We start from the raw sequence: 22,130 nt of genomic DNA on the forward strand, positions 1-22,130 counted from the left end.
TGTACCAGCTGTGGGGAGTCCTGCAGCAGCGGCAGCAGCGTGGCCTCCAGGATGGCCGTCTGGTCGGGGGTCAGGCCGTGCCACAGCGACAGCAGCAGCACCAACAGGTGGGTGGCGCTCCGCAGGCGGACGAACGCCTCCTCCAGCAGAGCCCGGTTCTCCTCGGCCGCCTCCGCTAGCGTCATCACCTGCAGGAGGACGGAGTCAGTGAGTAAGTCTGTGATCAGGGGGGGGGGGGTGAGGCATCGTGTACATCTGATCCTGCACTGTAAACATCTGGATCTACGTCTGAAATATAAGACACACACAAGGACTCTATTGTTCCTCACTTTTTACAGGGATCAACCACAGTCTTTCTTATTAATGTCACGATAAACAGTGATATTTACAACCCACTTATCTGACTGTGAGATTTTAACAAGGACGACTGCATATTTCTACGAGCAATAAAAAACATTTTTGTACTTTAGGAGGAAATGGACATGTGTTGTCTATGTTTACATTTGATGCTGTGAAAATATGACATATAACCAAAATATCTAATTCCTTCTCCCGAGTAAACCTCAACTTCAAACAGCAGATAAAACGTTCAGTTTAGAAACGTGAGGAAACAGCTCAACAAAACGTGCTCTCATTAAATGCCGTGTTTTTGCGCATTCCTCCTCTGAGGCGAGAAAATGAATTGCTAAACAAATGCTGCAAATGTTCCCATTCATCAGGAGAAGAAGGAATTTATCGTGAACGTATTGCAAACAAACCAGATTCCAACCCGTGAATCATCTTTCGGTTCTGGGAGGGTCTCGGCTGTTTGATTGAGAACAGTTTCTCTCGAACACGTCGGTTCATCCCAGAAGACTCTCTGAGAGTCGGCTGCACAACCTGTGTAAACACGCTTATGAGCATCGAGTCCACGGCTCCTTCGTTACCGCCTCAGTCCCGTGTCCGACGCTGATTTACTCTCCTTCAGATTAACCTGAATTCACCCTGAAACAGCTTCATCACAACATGTTGTTCTTCGAGCCTGTGTGGTCACCGGAGAGCAAAAACTCAACGTTCACGGCTGTTTACGCTGAGCGCTCACACCCCCGACTCTAAGTTGTGTTTCCTTGTCCTTACACTTTGGAATTACAAGTTAAAGTTGTGTGTGTGTGTGGAGAAAGAGAGCGAGTGTCAAGAAAAACAGAAATGGAGCCAGGAAAAAAAGATGCATTACAATCAAACTATTATATTTTTTAAGTTGTTATGTTTCGTGGAGATTTTTTCCTTTGCAGAAAAACTCATTTCATTACCTCATGGGTTTTATTTGACGGCGTTAATTTCTATCAGTCAGAAGGTAAATATCGTAAGTGAGTAGAAAGTTATTTCACTGTTTTCCTTTTTCTTCCACATGACTCAACCTGGGGATTTCCTTCCCCTAATGATCTGATGTGCATGATGTTTGTGTTACATGAGGGAAATGTATGGAAATAAGTTGTTATCAATAAGATTAATCCTCCACTAAAACTTTCTGCAGTTTCAAACCCTTCGATTGCACAAACAATGGCTTCCAATCAGAAACAAGAATGATCTGTGTCTGCGTTGGTATTTATTTTACTTTGATGTCGTTTCTTGGAGAATCTTCAAATACTTCCTGTCTCCAGCATCTGTAGAACCTCAGACAAAAGGTTGTGTGTGTGTATAAACTATAATAAATCAGGTGAACTTCATGGAGACGTTTCTCGAGACTCTGACTCTTTACCCCACAGTTATTGAGACCCTGGATATATTCTGTGAAGTTCTCCCGTGAGTATTTTTACACTTTTTAATATCTTCAGGTGGATTATTCCCCAAAGAATAAAGTATAAACAGCAGGAAATGAGCATGAGTCCAGACTGTTGTGTTGTGTTTGGGTTTCCAAAGTGGAGGAAGTGGATTCGTGTCTTTCTTCCCACAATCTATTATATTTTAGGGTTGTTTCCTGGAGTCTGCTGGAATTAAATTCTCGCTCTGAACAAACCGCACCACTGTTCTCTCGCTCGAGTGCTGGAAATCCCATTTTCAGGCAGTTTGGGATTATTACAGCTTCGCTTCTTTTTTTAACTGGAAAAATAAACTGCAATAAAAAAGGACAAAACACAGCAGAGTTCAAACAACCTGCCGTCTACACTCTGATGACTTCCACTTACACTCATCTGGCGTCCACTGGGAAACTGCAGGATCTCCATGAAACTATTCTGCGTGTTTTTCGGAGCAAACAAAACAGGGAACACTTGCTTTGAAATGAAGACGAGCGAAGCTGCACAAGTGGACGTTAAGCTCGTCTTGCATTTGACTCTAAGTACACAGCTCAGGCGAGTGATTGCACAAATGAGGTGTGGTAGGGACCAGGTGAACTCTGACCTCCGCCCAGGGGTCAACCCCTCCATCCCTCCATCCCTGCGACAACAGAGGAGCGGAGATGAGAGGAGAGCGGCGAACGAGCGATGACAGAGCAAGACGGATGGTGACGAGGACAACAAGAAAGGACAAGCCGGACAAAGGGAGGGAGAGAAACGGGAGACGAGGGAGGAGAGGGACGAACAGAGGGAGAGAGGAGGAGAAGAGGTGAAAGCAGATCTGGGACTAATGGACGAGTGTGTTCAGATAAATGAGTGATCTGCAGGCCTGAGCGCCAACGTACGCCCGCCGCTTGTTTGACAAATGGATTCAGAGCTCGCTATTTGATACTCGCCCGAAAACAGAGATGGAAGACTCTAAAGTGAAGGGTGTGTGTCTGTGTGTGTCTGTGTGTGTCTGTGTCAGGGTTAAGCAGCAACTGCCGGAGGAAGCCGTTTTGATTTGTGTAATATGAACTTCAAACTTAGAGGTAGAAGAGAATTAGTGCCTCCTCTTAAAACCTCAGTTCACTTCCCCTCGTTGGAGCGGTGACACCGAAACGTCCACAGCTCAAGTCGCCTGTGTGCGTCGCTCTCTCACATTCACACACCTTTCAAATCACCAGTCAATGAACACCTGATGCTTTCCAGTACAGGCGTAGGTCTGAGTGTAACCTTGACCTCATACACGTCTTGAAGTCCAAACACCAGAGAGGTTCCGATAGCAGCATCAGAAAACGCCTCTGATGTTACCAAGTGAATCTACGCAATGAACCGATATCACGTCTTTAAAGTTTATAAGTTTCCTCCAGATAAAACTGCCATTTTCTATTCTTGGAAATCACTTCTTCTTCTACTCCAAAACAGTTTGGCTGTGCTGCCACAACATGTGAAGAAGAAGTCAGTAATTTTGCAAAAGACTTCAGTTTCAAATGGTCTTTTAATTTTATAAACTGAGGCTGCAATTTAACGGCTATTTAAAGGAAGTAATTGTGTATTCTTATTTTGTCATAATCATCACTTCCACATCGGGGGAGTAACATACAGCTGTTAAAATACGATGTCTGAGTTGTTTTGGTTCTTTTAATGCAAATACTCGAATATTGACTTTATTCAACGCAGACACACAGTTTAAAAAGTTATTTAGAAAGAGTAGAAAAGGATTTTGAAATTGTTCCAAGATAATATATCCAAACAAGAATTGGTGCTGCCAGTGCAAATTATTCAGATGATATGATTTTTCCAAATCGTCCTCAACTCGTCCTCACAAAGATAGAAAAACTACTGAAACTGGCACCGAAAATACCCATAACTCCTGGTATATGAATTCCTGATATTCTCCTGCACACTTTCGACAATGCAACACTACTACACACACACACACACACGACCCCAAACACCCCCCCCTCGGGGTCTCTGAAAGTGTGTGTGTATTGATAAAAGGCTCCAGGTCCAGTGAAGGGCTTCATTGTTGGCAGCGGCTCGGCTCCACACACACTCTGATTGATGCCAGCTGAGAGAACACAAAGACACATTTAGGATGGAAACACACACACACACACACACACAGACACACACACACACACACACACAGATTACTTACACTCACACAGAGGTAAAACAGACAGACTTTCACAATAAGAGATAAAACCTGAACATTTATCCATGTTTTAACTGCACACACAGACGGACACACACACACAGACGGACACACACACACAGACGGACACACACACACAGACAGACGCTCACACACAGACGGACACACACACAGGCGGACACACACAGACACACAGTAGCTGTGTGTCAGCAGCTGAACTGCTGGTGACCTTAAACAACCTGCCGTTGAAGCTGCTGAGGTTGTGATGTGACGAGTCGGCAGTAAAGTCCGGACTCTGCTCAACACACATAAAGGAACGTTACGCACAATCTCACACACTCAAACCAGAGCTGTGTCCGAAATCACTCACAACTCACGACACAGTCCACTTCGTGTAGTGAGCTGGACATTTTGCCGTGTCGACCGAATTGTATCCCACAATGCACGGTGAAAAGTAGAGTACGACTGCTGGTCACTAACAGAGCAACACGGACCATCATGCATTGCTGTCACGCGATTTGTGAAAACAAAAGTGTGTCATGTCTGAATAAAGGAGATGAATTAAAAAGTCAGACTCAACAGAAGCAGCGACAAACAGACAGCCTTAGTGAAAAGAACAGAAAGTTGCAGGAGACACTAAATACTTCCTATTTATTCAAGAGGGAAGAACCGTGCAGTAAAATGTGAATATGTACCGAGTATAACTTGTAAATAAAGATGGACGTGATGCGTCTCCTCTTCCCACAGAAATGAAGCCAAACTATCCGGGATACAAACGCTGCCGTCTTGTGCATCTGGAGCCAGACCTCAGCTGTCAATCAAGACGTCTCGCTCTGTTTTTACACAATCAAATAATAACTTGCCGCTGAGCTCAGTATATAATCCTCTACATGGAACTATACAGCGAGTATTGAGCAGCGAACGAGTGAGTGATCTCGGACACGACCCGGGTTCACGTCTCAGCTGACAGATCTGTATTTAGAACTTCTGCTGTGAGCATTATGTCAGAACGAAGCCTGAAGGTTTTTGCGGTGGGAGAATGAATTTACTCTTTCTCTCCGTCCACCCGTCCGTGTTGTATTTCGTCCCAAACAAGGAAACCATCAGTCTCACAGCTCAGAACGCCAGCCAACGCTTCACATTATTCCTGGAGGCACAAACCACACACAGACACAGACACACACACACACACACACACACACACACACACACACACACACACACACACACACACACACACACACACACACACACACACACACACACACACACACACACACACACACACACACACACAAACAAACAGTCGTGTTTGTATATTCACGCACAAATGCACTAAGATATGCACACACATGTACCAAAGCCACAAGAAATGTACTGAAAAACACAAACAGAAATCATGGGCACCCTTATCTGTGGAAATGCATGACTGAGGGTGCGCACACACTCACACACACACACTCACACACACACACACACACACACACACACACACACTGTATATACAAACTGTGTGGCTGTAGTTTCACTGAGGTATTTGTTGGGCTGCCTGAGGTTTGGTAGGTACAGGAGGCAACTTGTGTTAGAGCCAATCAGAAAACAGACAAACCATCCAATAACATCTGAAGGAAGATTTTCCTGCTGAACGTTCACACGGCTCAAAATACTCCAACACTGCCGAAGCTGCCATGAGTAAACCGGTGACGTTGTGTTGACGCGACAAACATTTAACAACGTAGTTTGATGCCTGTATGTTTGACTCGTGACGCGATCAGACTCAACAGAATTATCTAAATTCAGTCCATGTTTTCCGGATTAAAATCTCAACTGTCATAATGTATTAACTATATATCTGCAACAGAAAACATGTTTTAACTTTGTTTTGTCAGTATCATAAGGAAACGAAAAGTAGAGCCTTATAACAATTTGATGGTTATGTTCAGGAACTCAAAGCACAACGGGAAAAATGTAGTTCTTTTTAAAGCATTATAAAAATAATGCTTCAACAACAGTGTTAATTTTCTATTACTTAGAGGGAAGACAACTTTTTTATTATGACGCTAAATAGCAATAGCTCCCTTTTGAGCCTTGCTTTCATTCTGTTATTCTCTTGGCTTCCAGGACGCAGTTTGAAAAGTGACGAGTGGATACACGACACAAATGACCCGCGTCACCCTTTGCACGGTCAGAACAAGGAAGAGGAAAGCGTTCTTCTGGTCTCAGTCCCCAGTGATGGGAAAGACAGACGGAGGAACAGCAGAACTGATCAGAACTCGACCTTGCAAGAGGAAAAGCAGGAACGAGATCAGACGAAGAAGGAGAGCGATAGAAACAGAGACGCGAGTTGAGCTCAGAGATCAGCGGAGAATTCAGCAAACGACGAGAGTCTGTGGCCAAAAACATCCACGAGTTCCTGTCGAACATAAGTGAAAGTTAGTCAAAGTCAACACGGCAGCAAGCGGGCGAACGGATCTCAATGATTCCTTGTCAGAACTTTATCCTCGGATGAAACGACACATGTGAGGAACAGAGCTCAGAGTGTTGGAGTGTGTGTGAGCGTTTGCTCCGCAGAGCCGGTGGATTAGATGTTTCCTGCTCAGCTCGCCACAGCAAAGATGTGCACACACACACACACACACACACACACACACACACACACACACAGACACAGACACAGACACACAGACACACACACACACACACACACACACAGCCAGTGTCAGTGTAACACCACAGGTGACTAGAAAGGACCGTCGTCTCCCCGGAGGAAGAGACAGGACAGGAGACAGGAGGAGGTTGTGGGGGGGAGAGAGAGAGAGAGAGAGAGAGAGAGGGAGGGAGAGAGAGAGAGAGAGAGAGAGAGAGAGAGAGAGGAATGGGTGAGAGAGATTTACACTGACAGAGGGGAGGAGAGAAGGAATAAGAGAAGTGAAAGAGGTAAAGAAAACAGCGGAAAGGTTCATGTTGAGGTCAAAGGAATGGCTGGGAGTGTGTGTGTGTGTGTGTGTGTGTGTGTGTGTGTGTGTGTGTGTGTGTGTGTGTGTGTGTGTGTGTGTGTGTTCAGGCTGTTTCCATGTCTTAATTAAAGAGCCAATTAGAATCTCTGTTTAACGACGGCTGAAATCAGAGGCCATTTCCTGACTAATAGACACACACCCATGGATACAGTTACATACACACACGAACACATACTTTCACATACACACAAAAAACACTTGAGTGGTGAAGCATGTGTTTCTAGTGTTGTGAAGCCTGATGATCCCAGCTATCAAACATCTGTGAACACACCACACACACACACACACACACACACACACACACACACACACACACACACACACACACACACACACACACACACACACACACACACACACACACACACACACACACACACACACACACACACACACACACACACACACACACAGCAGGGCGTGTGAAGGGTTGCAGGGAGTTAACCTAAACATTACAAATTGTCAGTCACTACACTATCAGAACACACAAACACACAGAGAACAAACATTCCATCTGCTCGGAGCAAAAAAAAACACACACACATCCTCTTCCTCTCATCTAGTTTTCATCTCTTTCATCTGAGTCCACGTTCAGAGTTTGTCAGCGAGTGCAGCTTCATTAAAGGTCATTACTTCATGTTGTTCGTGATGTTCACAGTGAACTGTCAGATCCCTTTGACACAGCGATGTGTGGTCGCTCTTCACAAACTGTGGAACCAGACGAAAAAGTCCAACAAACATTTAGGGAACTTCTCAGTTTAGCCTGAACCTAAATATCAGGTGTGAAAGGCTCCTCAGACCAGAAGAGGTGGTGTTTGGACAAAGCAGCTGCGTCATTACGTCCTGATATTACATGTGAAGAGGTTAACTGAGAGAAAAGGTGCGGATGAGTCGCTTGTTTGTGAATTTGTGTGATAGCAGCTTTAAAAAGGAGAAACAGAAGAGACGGCGTTGTGTTCTGTCTGATTCATTTCACGTCCGAGGAGGAGGTGGAGACGGTGGAGACGAAGAGATCTGGTGTACGAGTGATGAGCATCTCTTCTCCCAGTGTCTGATAGACAGACAGTAACCACTATTGTCCGTGGTCAAAACAAGCACAGACACACAATCCTGATAACACTGTCTGTCTTCACTGTGCCTGATAAGACTGGAGGAGTCGACTGAGCAGAGTGAGACAGACAAGAAGAGACTGGAAGGAGACTGAGAGTAAGACGGAGACGGTGAGTTTTTCAGACAGAAGCCTCCTCATCAGAATTCCCTGATAGTCCCGGTTCTGAGCAGGTAATCAATTCCTCTGCTGAGGGGGTTTCCTCTCGTCGGATCCAGAGAGTGATGCTTATTCTACGGTTTCCCTCGGTCTAAGGTGATCCAGATGAGCCTGAGTGTGAGCTAAATACCTTCAATGTAAAACTACCAGAAGGGAGAAGGTGCCGGGGGTCTCCCTGGTAAGAAAAATAAAGTCAGAGTCTACTTTTTTAACCGCCTCCCCAATCAAGGCTGTCAGGGATGCTTTAACAGGCCGTCGTTCAGCGGCGCGGGCGGCTGCTAAAACACGGCGCTGTGATTTATGAGGCTGTCGCACTCCGTCAAAGAGCCGGCTGAGCTCCTATGTTTTCCCTGGGACGGCGAGAGGGAAGCCTTCTGCTTTCCTTTGCCACGCGTGTTCACACGGTCACGAACAAAGAGCTTTATTCTCCACTGATAGGTCGAGACCCGCCCACCCTCTATCGCGCTGCTCGCCAAACTCAAACCTCCTCACTCCATGATGAATATGCCTCTTTTTCGGGCTGTCGGGGTTTTGAAATATGGGCGGACGAAAAAACAAACACGCCACTGGATGAAACCTTTGTACACAACAGACAGGAGTGTGTGTGTGCAGACACACAAAGATACGACTCCTCACACAGAGCCTCACATCTCCAGCAAACACAGGATCCAACACAAACTAACATCTCAGAAAACCGACGAACAAACGCACAAATCAACCGATAAGTTGATCAGGGGAAAATGAACTTGTGAGGGTTTTAATTATTCAAGTTTTGATTTGTTTTGTTTTTCCAATTCATTTATTTTATCGTAATATAACAATAAGGCTGAGTTTAGAAGAAACGATACACGGGACAGATATTTTGCTTTTCAGGGAACGTTGAGTCCATAAAGAGCACGAAGAACAAAACATCTCCGGTTTACATATTTCACAGCCTTTTCGATGAAGAACTGGAACAGGCTGACGCAGATGATAGTTTCTGTGTGGAAAGAGAAAATGTCCATCTTTGAACTTCTTGAGGGGAAATCTAAAGGGAAAACAAGGCGTGTCTATTAGATACGATGAGTTATTATGACAGTGGGGGAGACATCTGTGACTCTGCTCTCGTCTCCTTTAACTTGAAAAGAGAATTTCTCACAGTGTAAACATTTGATCAGCCTCTGATGAGTCTGCTAATCAGGAACACGTTTAATGGATGAATCAATAACGAGAGGAATATTAGTGCTCGACCCGCATGCTCCCAAAGACAAAACACAGAGATTCAAACACGCACACGCTGACGACAGATCACGGCCTCATGTCACGCACGCTCTTAAACCTCTCGTGCTGACGTGCATTAGCAGCTAATAGCTAAACCAAAAAAACCTTTACAACATCTTAACTCCACACACACCCTCACACACACCCTCACACAGACACACACCCTCACACACACACACACCCAGATGCTGGGGCCGGTCGTTGCTGCGGTGTGCTGGGTGGTCCTGAAGGCCTGGAGGCCCCAGACAGAGCGGGGGACTAAATTACACAGTGTGACCCACCGCAGTGACATCCAACCTGGGATTAACACCCAGGCCGAGTCCCTGGCCTCAGGTAGCCCCGGGCTGGGGGAGTGGACCTCGACAGGTCCAGAGGTGACACACACACACACACACACATGCAGGCCCACCCATAGCTGAGATAACGAGGAGGTTGGTCCAGCTGGATGGATGGAGTCGGGGGGGGGGGGTTCTGGTGGGAGAATTTATGAAGTATGTTGTATCCAGGAAAGTCCACACTGTGTCTACACTCCCACCTGAGACGGATCCCAGTTCACACCTGGCAGCACAGCGAGTCTCAGACGTATCACACCTGTCAGCAGGTTTTTTCCTGCAGCTTCCGTCTGAAACTGTGACTCCACGTGAAATACACACAACAACACGCTGAGCACCTGCTGCTCCAGCTCAGGGTCACGTTTCAGGTCATTTCTACATCCGCCAGCGTTTCTCTCAGCAGAATTACACAAAAAACTACTGGACGCATACACAGGAAACTTGGTGGGAAGAGGTTCAGGGAATAAACCATCCCAGCAAGTTCAGATCAGACCACAGATTCCACTGAGAATAACTCATGGATCTAGATAAACAATAGGACTGATCTCTATGAGCTTGACTGAATTCAAGGAGGTATGAGCTCTTTTAGTGACATTTTACTTATCTATGATTTGCAGATTGGAAAAATATGAGCGAGACAGATGAAAACAAGTCGTGAATGAATTGTTTTACGTATTTGAGGATCGATCCTTTCTAAGTTATTAAATCTGAGTTGAACCGGGTGAGAAGACAGATGCAATTGTACGTTGTGGCTTCATTTCTGGATCGTGGGAGGAAGTGGGCAGATGTCGTCCATCTTTATTCACTGTCTCTGAGGGTGGACAAGATGTTTGTGGATATTTTGGGGGATTTGTACTTTCTGATTCTGCTGTAAATGACTTCCCGGCCTTGAACAAAAGTTCCCATGTCCAACTAAAACCTTAATGTGAATCAAACCTGTGACGTCTAAAAGGTTCTTCCTTCACGGTTATATTTGCTCTGTTTTGCTTCCAGGTTCCAACAGGATTTGTCAGATTTTATGAGTTTTCCTGTCGTGAATAAACTGCTGACAAGTCAAATATATCATCAAACGTTGATTCTGACTCGTGCTTTTATATCCGAGAGTGATTTTCAACTTTTCCCAGAACCTGTTGTGTCGGGATCGAGGTCATGAATGTCGGCGGAGAGCGAGACGGACAGAGGGAAACTGGGGCGAGTCAGTTGTGGAGCAAATCTTGATATATTTCGCAATCAAACTCCACGGGACCAGCTGGAAACATCTGGACGTAATGTCACGTCGTCTGCATGTGGAGGTCAGAGAGGGAGGTCTGAGGTGGAGGAGGAGGATATCAGAAACACACACACACACACACACACACACACACACACACACACACACACACACACACACAAATGCAAATGCACACATACACACCTCATAAAAAAGGGCTGATACAGCTGTTTTGGAAGTGTGGCCAGGGTCAAAGGTCAAACAGATACACTGACACCACACACTCACGCCCTAAAGCTACGCACTTAAATCAATCAGGCTGAGGCGCACGCATGTACATGCACACATACACACTCACACAACCTCCACACACACGACACACACTGTTAGGGAGAGTGTATTAATAGCATGTGATGTGACTTAACCCAAGGGCCCGTTTCGCCAGAACAGCTGTGAGCGCATAGAAGTGTGTGTGTGTGTGTGTGTGTGTGTGTGTGTGTGTGTGTGTGTGTGTGTGTGTGTGTGTGTGTGTGTGTGTGTTTGCTTTAAACCTTCCTCAAAAGCCAAAATATATGAACTCTATTGGCCCGATGAAAAGTTCAATGGTGCAAGAAAACACAGGACACGCCTGCCACACATCTTCTCACATATTAACTCTGAACATCTGGAGTGAAAACTCAGCGTTCGCTTTACAATACGACAACATTTATTCAGATTTAATCAAAAATACAAAAAAAAAACCCTGCAGCAGTGCAGAGCTTTGACAAAGGAATAAAAGGAATAATTATTTACATAACAGATTTATCAGCTAATGAGTTAACCACTTGTGGCCGTACGTCTCCGCTCAAGAGTCAGAGTTGCACTTTGCATCTGCGTCTTTTAAGATTCATATGTTGACAACATTTTGAATACTTTTGAAAAGTGTCTTCTGTGATAATTCTTACAGTTAAAAAATCAGCTCATCCCTGATGTGTTGAGGTAATGAGTCGTTCCTGAAATACAGCGTTCATGAGAATGGAACAAGAACAAATTTAATAAAGAAAATGCTCTTCACAATTACCTTGTAATATCTCTAAAGATGAATCCATTATCAAACTTATTATTTTATTTATTTAAAGGGACCGTACACAACACAACCGTTAAGCAAGAGTAAGCCATAACTCATTTGCATCTACAGTCCAGTGGCAGGAAAATAAAATTGATAAATCTCAGAACATACTTCTTCCAGAAAGATAATTCTGATTTGAGTTTTTTATTTTTATAATTAATGGCTAATTCCATTTTACCCATACAGGCACCGACAGAAGAACCTCAAAATGAACTTCTACCAGAAAATCTTACCTCATTTCATTTTGTTCATTTTATTTTGGTCCTTTTTATTGATTTGTTTTCTTTCTTACTGTGTTTTGAAGTCGTACATAAATAAAGTTTATCATTATAAATCGACTTAACATAAAAAAAAACGTTTTGCTCCCATGTGAAGTTTTATTCTAAGTTTTCCAATGTGTCTTTAATAACACACAACAAACTTTATTATGTCTGTAAAACATGATTGTTCTAAACTGTGATGAATTCTGTGGTGACTGCCGGTGGAATTGTGTTTCTCCACAGACACACACACGCACACACGTGAAACATCCCTGCAGACCTACGCAGAGCAAAGTGTTCCGGGTAACCATAGGTTGCAGATGCACGTGGGAGGAGACTTCGTGCACGCGCTCCAAACCTCAACAACACATCGTGCGGACTGTGTGATTAACCTCCCGTCAAGATTCAGGTTTGAAATGGAGAGGAAGCGCATAAGTGCTACATGCGAGAATGAAAGGAAACCGCCACGTAAACGTATTGGAGCAACTACGTGCAGCTCGGAGGAATTAATTTAATCCTAGTTTGAAACGGATTATTGAAGTAGAACAGGTCTGGAAAGGATGGAGGTCGTGTTAATGTCTCTATTCCATGACAGGGTTTGACACGTGCTGGTCAGTCTGACATCTTTCCTGCTGGCATTAAAGAAGAAGTGCATTGTGGGAGAGTCGGGGAACAAGGCTCCGATCATCTGCAGCGTGAAACCAATGAGTAAATAACTTCACGGGTCCAACTTGACTTCTGCAGCGACTCTTGCAGTCGTTCCTGCTGAGATCAGAGCACATGGAGGAAGCAGAGGACACATCTCACTGCAGGACCTGGTGAAAAGTCACGTTCAGTTTCCCTCACGACGACGGAGCAAAGAAACGCACACGGGGAAGACAACTCCTGTCCGATCGTAAAAATATTTCTTTTTTAAAAAGCTATTTTCAGACTTTCCTCTTCATATGTGCTGTATATTGCGATGTGTATGCGGTCTGCGGTGTGTGTGTGTGTGTGTGTGTGTGTGTGTGGGGATACTGTTTAGTCTGAAACCATATTTAGTCTCTCTGGTCCTTATGAGGAGGCCTATAATCACACAGAACCTTTCTCTACTCATTACACACACACACACACACACACACACACACACACACACACACACACACACACACACACACACACACACACACACACACACACACACACACACACACACACACACACACAGTGGCCTGTCATTACCAGTTCACACTAACCTCCCAGGCTGCACACATGCACACGCTTACAGTGCAAAAAGATGCACGCACGGCAGGCTTGCATGAAGACACACTTACTGTATGCACACATTTGATGCATGTGCACATTTGCAGGATAAATACATGGGGACACGATTAAATGAAGGACACACACACACACTCAGAGCCAGATGTGTGTCCAGCTGTGTGTCCAGCAGTCAGTCCGCTGCAGGAGCAGATTTATTCCGACTGTTTGTGTCTCGTATCATTTAAATCTGTAAATCCAGTGTGAAGCAGAACATGAACCGGAATCAGAGCGAAATGTCTCAGAGTCACTTTGACTGTGGAGTCGTCTCGTCTCGACTGAATCACCATATTCATTCATTTACTGGTAAAGGAACATTGAGTTTCATGTCACAGCTTCTCGGAGTGTGACCGTAGTTTGTGTCCATGCGTCATGTCCCGCCCCCTGCTGCTCTACAGGCTCCGCCCCTCGCCCGAGTGTTCCCCACATGTTCCTGTTGGTGTGAACGAGTTCTGAAAAGTGACTGACAACTTCCTGCAAACTCAACATTGAGTCTTTGAAATCTACTCAAACCATTTCAAAGACTTTATTTCTCAGAATCAGAGACGAAGCCAACGGACCAGTGTGAGTTATGAAATTATGAATTAAATACAGGCGAAGACAAACAGGGTAATAACTCAAGTTGCTTCATAACAAATTAAAAATGTCTGACAAAACCCTGTCACAATAAATATGATTTGAAATTGATTAACATTATTAAAGTGTTATAGTTTTGCCGCCACTAAGATAAACGACACTGAGATGAATGATATTTAACAAAAGAAAAGTCAGAAATCCTGCAATTAATTAGATTAACATATAACGAGCATCTGACCAGGACCTTGTTGTGTTTACACAGACACAACGTGAGGGTGTGACTAAAGTATGAGCTGAATATAAAAATGGATGATCTCGTCAAACTCAAACACAGCCTTGTTTCTTCCACGTCCTCCTGTGACTTCATTATTCCTGCCGCCATCACGGCCTGCTGCTCTATCTCCACCCGGCTCCTCAGCGTGGTGCGGACGTCGTTAAACCGACACATCCTGCGTCACGGGTGTGAGTGTTGTTTGGCTTCTGCCCCGCGCCCAACAGAAATCCAACAACCTTCGCTAAATCATTAAATTTAATTTCATGTGGAGCAAACTGCCGTCCAAACACATCTTATGTAACCGTGGTCGTAGGTCGAGATGCCAGAGCTCCGCCTCCAGCGGAGATACGACAGCGTGTCCCTGCGTGGTTGTGTGGGTTTCTGGTCGTGGTGGTGATCTGCAAACTGGAGCTCACTAAGAATCTCTTTGTGTCAGTTACAGGACGGGAAATTATGTAAAATTAAATGTAATTTCCTGAAGCTGGTTAGAAAACCACAATAAGATACCAAACATGTATTTCTGTTTAAACATGCAGCAGGACTCATTGTCATTACTGTCACTCTCCCTCAAGATAAAATATGACCGGACGCTGAGAACGTCACGTTGTTGCTCGTGTGTGTGTGTGTGTGTGTGTGTGTGTTTGTGTAAATGGTGCATTGTCTGTATGTGGTCAGAGACCAAAACAAGGCAGTCTAATCTTGGCAGACAAAACACAGAGAGATCCTGACTACAAATTAGCACCACACACAGAGAAAAACCCACACTGACACGCACACAGAGAAAAACACACACTGACACACACAAACACACAAACAGAGACACACAAACACACACACACACAGAGAGAGAGAAACAGACACACACACACAGACATAAACACACACACACACTTCTGCAGCTGTGGAGTTTCTTTTCCACCTGTTTCTCTCCTTTCTCTCTTTTTTGCTTCTTTCCTTTGCGATTTTCTTGTTCAGAAGTTTCTGGATTTGTAAAATTTACCAAACATAATAATGTGAAAAGGGTCGAGAGCTTTCAAACCATTTTCTCACTTTCATGTCTTCCACACTGAGTCAGTATCTGAGCAGAGGCCGACTGAATCGCACTTGCAGACAATGGTGCAGAGCTAACTTTAAGTGAAAATAATATAGATTTTTTTTTGCACAAAATGTATAAATTCACATTCATAAAATGATCCATGTCAAAACTGTACTGTAAAACTTTCTAGATTTCAAGGTGGAAACTTTGTGAGTCTTAATTCGATGTAACTCCTGTTGAGACACTTCAGACCAACGACTGCAGCCACCAGACGTTCTCATTTCAACATTTCATTAACTCCAATAAATGCTTATGAAACTGTTAACAGGAGTAATTTCAGATTTAACTATTCGGGATTATCTTAAATAAACCGAGTAGAATATACTGCTTCTATAAATGTCTTTTCAGGACTCGTTATCCTGAACAAAAGAACTGTTGAGCGTAACAAAACAAAACAACATTGTCTTCTCGTTTCCCTGAACGCAACACACACATGTGTACGCGTTCACTTACACACACAGAAACACAACCTGTACACACACACACACACACACACACACACACACACACACACACACACACACACACACACACACACACACACACACACACACACACACACACACACACACACACACACACACACACACACACACGGCATCCCCACGGGCCAACGCTGAACCACACACTTGATGCAGTCCAGACCAGAGAGACCTGAGAAGCCAACACACACACACACACACACACACACACACACACACACACACACACACACACACACACACACACACACACACACACACACACACACACACACACACACACACACACACACACACACAGAGCCAGGTCTGAGGTGATGGTTTTGGTTGTGGTCCCAGTGAAAACGACACTAATTTGGACTTAAGGAGGTTTGGTGAGCTGAGTCAAAATTCCACAAACCTGCAACTGCACCAGCCGCAAGCTAATCAGCGGCTAACGACGCCAAGGTAAAGCCAATGAGCTCGATGCTAACGCTATTGTGACGCTAACATAGCCCACCTTCGCTCAGATGGCTAATCTGATCAAACACACTGGTGCCTTTGTGAAGTGACCTCCACACACACACACACACACACACACACTTACATGAGCATACACACAACACACACTTTCATAATCATGGATGCACACACACACAAACACACACACACAACACAGACACATGTACTGCTCACACGTGCCAAGAAAACCACACTAAATAAGTTGTACCCGCAAACACACCCTTGGCAGCCCTGAGTGTGTACCTGTGTGAGTGTACCTGTGTGTGTGTGTGTGTGTGTGTGTGTGTGTGTGTGTGTGTGTGTGTGTGTGTGTGTGTGTGTGTGTGTGTGTGTGTGTGTGTGTGTGTTGCCCCCTCCATGCCTGTTTGCTTTTCTCTCAATGGTCTCCTTTGAAGAGGAAGAGAGCGAGTGAAGGAGGCGTAAAGAGAGGGAGCGGAGGAGGGGAAGAGAACTCTGGGAATTCACTGCAACAAGATAAATAGGCTCGGCTTGGCGTCGCAAGGCCGCCACACTCTCTCCGACACACACACACACACACACACACACACACACACACACACACACACACACACACACACACACACACACACACACACACACACACACACACACACACACACACACACACACACACACAGACACACACACCGTGATTACAGAGTAAATATATGTAATCTTATAAATCAGCTATTGTTTGTGACGTAGAGGGACAAAATGTACACACACACACACACACACACACACACACACACACACACACACACACACACACACACACACACACACACACACACACACACACACACACACACACACACACACACACACACACACACACACACACACACACACACACACACACAAGATGCAGAAAGCGACATGTTGACTTTGGAGAAAGTGAACTGATGGAGGTCATCAGTCATGCAGGCTCTCACACACACACACACAGACACACACAGACACACACATACATATACATTCATACAAACAACATAAAGAATTCAGTGTACAGACATTTCGAGCACTCGTCCTCAGAGAAGCTCTGGATTTTACTCTCACTCTTCTTTGAGTAAACTTTCTTCTGTCGTTTTCTTGTTTTCTGCGTCTTTCTAACTCGACAGATGCTCATCGCTCAGCTAAATACTCACAAGGACAAACTAAGGCGCAGTCACATGACACCAAGTCTAACGTTGACTTCTACTGAACCCGTGCACGGCAACAAATTGGGAAAATGAAATACCAGGATTCAAGAACTTTGAATACCACGGGGTCCAATGTGGCCTGGAAATGTTTCGTTCTCGTTGCGTTTTACATTTCACTGCATCTGACACACACACACACACACACAGACGTTTTCCGCCATGTGCCCAAAATCCATTAGCTCCAGCTCTAACTGCAGATCTGTATATATTGTTCCAGTTTATTATAGTTGGAGCGACTGCCAACTTGTCCCGTTGTGCGTATGGTTTCCATACAGGCAGAGACCACATGACGTGCTCCACGCACCGCTGTATTTACAGCTAATTAAATAATGCAATGACACACGGACACAGGGATCTTTGTTACAACAGCATTTCCTTAACGGACAGGAATTTATTCATCGGATGCATGTGGCAATTCACTCTGTCGTGTGGTTACAGCGAGTGTGTGTGTGTGTGTGTGTGTGTGTGTGTGTGTGTGTGTGTGTGTGTTTGCTGCTGGTGTGTGTAATCGTATTATTTGTGGTGTATCAGGCCCAGAGTCCTGCTGGTTTCAACAAAGAGCGATTAGCGAGAGCTGATCCGGGAATCGAACGTTAACACAACACAGTCTGATGACATTTGTCACAGTTTACGACTCTGCCGCGGTTTGAACGAGGCTACAGGATCCACTTAGTTTGGTTTATTTGACACAACGTAAATACAAAATACATTTAAATATGTTCGATATTTTATCACTTGCGTCCCATAATCGATTTAATTAACATTTAGAGCAACTTTACTTGGCCTTTTTTAAACCCTTTATTACAGACACAGGAGGTCTGACAGGAAATTAAGAAAAGTTCCCCATCCAAGTATTCTCTTGTGTTCTTAACTTCCTGCCTGTTTTTCCATCTTCTGCTGATTTCTTTGGTTTTTAAAACAAAAGAACTTAAATTTAATACCTCCCACTCTTATCCCCCCCCCCCCCCCCCCCCCCCCCCCAGTCTCGAGCACTGGTGCAGAACACAGATGGATGTTTTCACTCAGCACCGCTCCGTGGTCCTTTGACTCACAACATCACTGAGAGCGAACAGGTTTACAGTCTGTGGTCTTAATGGCCCGACAGCATGAAGCTCCACACATTGTCTTGAGAGCTGCAGAGTTGATTTCATTTACTCTGCAGCCAAACAAAAGCCCCCCCGACCGCAGCAGAATGTAAACAGCACCCTGCTGTGGTTTTGTACGTTACAGTCGGGACGTCCGTGCCAGAAGGAAAGAGGTGCGTAGTTTGGAAAAACCACGACACGGGGTCAAAATTAACCTTTAACACGGAGCAGAAGGAACCGGGACATGAGCGTGGTGGTGACAGTGGTGGTTCACGGTGACGGGGTCGAGCCACAGATTCCCAGGTCAGTGTCACAGGGTGTAAAATCAGACCCGGACTGTTGGCACTCAACAATCAGACAGTTTAATTAAAACAGCAGGAACAAAAAAAAAAAGTCTCCTGTCCATAATATCAGCTTCTTTAATCTCCTCCCAGCGTGACAGCTTCCCAACATGGACGACTTATTAACTCTCTGCTTGGTGCCCGGCAACAGGACACAACACGAAATGATGTGGTGAGCACGGTGGGAAAATAAAGTCACCGGTCCAAACTTCAGTTCCACGGAGGAAAACAGGATCTGATTAATGATTTTTGTCTTTAGCAAGAAGGAAGTTATTGGATAATTCAGGAAAAGCTACAGGATGGATTCAAATGAAACGTGGAAGGATCCAGTCACTTTTATTTATTCTTGTTTTATACGTTCACTGACTTTAACATTTCAATTTAATCAACATCTTCTCCAGTTTGTTTTTTGTTTTACTGAAAACTTTCTCCAGTGTTTCATATTTCTGTCAATGAAGCATTTGTTTATTTCTTTTTAAGTCTTCTTATTACTTCAGCTTAAAAAATGCGTTCCCTTATATTTTATATCTTTCTTTCTGACTCTGATCTGCTTTTAAATCCCTAATTCATATTTTATATCGTCTTTTCCCCCCCACTCGCTCTCTTTCCTTGCACTAACACTTCCTCTTTCTCTTCCATCTCTGCGGTGAGATAGAGATCGGATCCCTCCGTCGATTGTGGGTCAGACAGCCGACGGATGAAAGCAGATCAATAAGAGATAAAACAAACAATAAAAGTCTGATTTGCTCTTTGATTGTTTCCGTTGTGGGATCAGAGGACAGGATGGGAAGGAAAGGAGGGAGGAGGAGATCGTGTGCGACTCTTTATGTTCCTCTGTCGGGATCTTTAACTTCCATCACTCTGCGATTCTCTGTTTGCATCACAACTTCTTCAACGGCAAGAAGAAAGAAGAGAAACACATGATTGTAATTCTCTTTTTTAAATTTCTCATAAGTCTCAGTTTGCATTGTTCTAAACTAACAAAGAAAGTTTGACGTTCCATCGTTCGCTGTCAGATTTGAATCCTCTTAACATTTTATTCTTTCCTTCTTTCAATCCTTCCACCTCTTTGTGTTTCCTTCTCTTCTATCTTTTAGCCTCCATCTCTCGCTCATTCCATCTCCTCATATTTCTTCCTTTTGCATAAACATAATTCTCCTTCTTTGTGATTCTATGTCGTCTCTGTTGCACTTTTCATCGCTTCGGTCTTTCTCTGCATTTCAGCCTCTGATCCCCTCCTCCGCCTCCCCCGCCCCCTGACCACGTCCATATGTTAATAATAACGTCTCCTCCAGCCTCACCACATCTATGAGGAAATCCTCTGGCAGGTCGTCTATGTCTGATAAAGAACATGACATCCTCACTCTTCTCTCCCTCGCTCTCTCTCTCTGTGATTCTCTTTGTGCGACTTTCATACCACAGCTTAAGCGGGATCCAAGAATCTGGCCCGACCCCGGCCGCAACCGATGTGTGGACTGTGTGTTAGCGCGCCCGCAACCGCTGCTGCAGTTAATGAGTCCGAACCTGATTAAAGTCTATGGGAAGATAAATAAAATGAAACTCGACCTGATCGAGCCTGAGGGGGATGAAGAGAAATCAGAGCCAGACTCGAACCCGTCTGGTCAGAGTTGACTCAGTTTGGGCTGAGGACCAAAGCATTATCACAGAATATTTATCTGATCCTACGAATATAATGAGGTTTTACAGAGTTAAATGTGAAACGTTTTAACTTTAAACAGACCTTTAATGACTTAATGCTACCTGGAATCGAAGATTTAAAATCAAAAAACGGCCGAACAGTATTTGTGCTTTATAGAAATAAAGCACAAATACAATAAAACAATAAAAAATTAAATATACAATGCAAAATGTTAACATAAATGCACATCTTTTCTTCATTGTGTATTCTGTGAAGAATAAACATAAACGCTGATAATGAAAAGTCTGTGAAAGGCTCATATTGATCTGTTTTTATCACCAACCTGATAAATAACCTCTAATAACTTGTTTTGTTGCTTTGACTGACCCGTGTACTTAAGGTCAGGGCGGGGGGGGGGGGGGGTGTCACATGACATAGTGAACTGGGAGTGATCATGTGAAAGCAAAAGGAATTAAAATGCTGGATACAGAGAAAAAGAGCCAGACTACCTGCCTCTAGGCAAACACCTGGAGAGTGTGTGTGTGTGTGTGTGTGTGTGTGTGTGTGTGTGTGTGTGTGTGCACAGGAGGTAAAGTTGGCTTTGCGGTGGCTTCCTCATCATCAAGAGATAAAAGCACAAAATCCCACCCGCATTACACACACACACACACACACACACACACACACACACACACACACACACACACACACACACACACACACACACACACACACACACACACACACACACACACACACACACACACACACACACACACACACACACACACACACACACGTCAGTCAGCTGAATGAAAGACAGCCATTCATTGATAAGACAGACAGTCACATAAACAGACTGTCTGAGAGAAAACAAACCAGACCACCGTCACCTCTCTGAGCTCCATTCAGCTTCAAGAGGGGTCTCAGTGTGTGTGTGTGTGTGTGTGTGTGTGTGTGTGTGTGTGTGTGTGTGTGTGTGTGTGTGTGTGTGTGTGTGTGTGTGTGTGTGTGTGTGTGTGTGTGTGTGTGTGTGTGTGTGTGTGTGTGTGTGTGTGTGTGAGAGCACTGAACGGTATGAATGTGTTTCTGGGGTGAAATATCTCCTCGGGAAGGAGGGAGACAGCAAGAGGGGGGGGGGGGGGGTCGTTGGTTCTCATCGGACCTTTAATCTGATACACAAACAAACACACACAGGGCACCTAAGAGCCTGCCATTCATTCACGG

At 44.6% G+C, this 22,130-nt stretch overlaps 1 protein-coding gene across 4 annotated transcripts in view; it reads right to left on the reverse strand.

The window, feature by feature from the left end:
* Positions 1–22,130, reverse strand: part of bbs9 (Bardet-Biedl syndrome 9) — a 133,426-nt gene that overhangs the window by 56,330 nt on the left and 54,966 nt on the right. For all 4 annotated transcript variants that reach the window (XM_034611551.1, XM_034611553.1, XM_034611552.1 and 1 more), the window contains one exon: positions 6–188. In XM_034611551.1, coding sequence (XP_034467442.1) covers positions 6–188 — 183 coding nt within the window. The remainder of the gene's footprint in view (positions 1–5; positions 189–22,130) is intronic.

This window comes from Hippoglossus hippoglossus, chromosome 16, assembly GCF_009819705.1.
Source record: "Hippoglossus hippoglossus isolate fHipHip1 chromosome 16, fHipHip1.pri, whole genome shotgun sequence".
Taxonomy (NCBI): domain Eukaryota; kingdom Metazoa; phylum Chordata; class Actinopteri; order Pleuronectiformes; family Pleuronectidae; genus Hippoglossus; species Hippoglossus hippoglossus.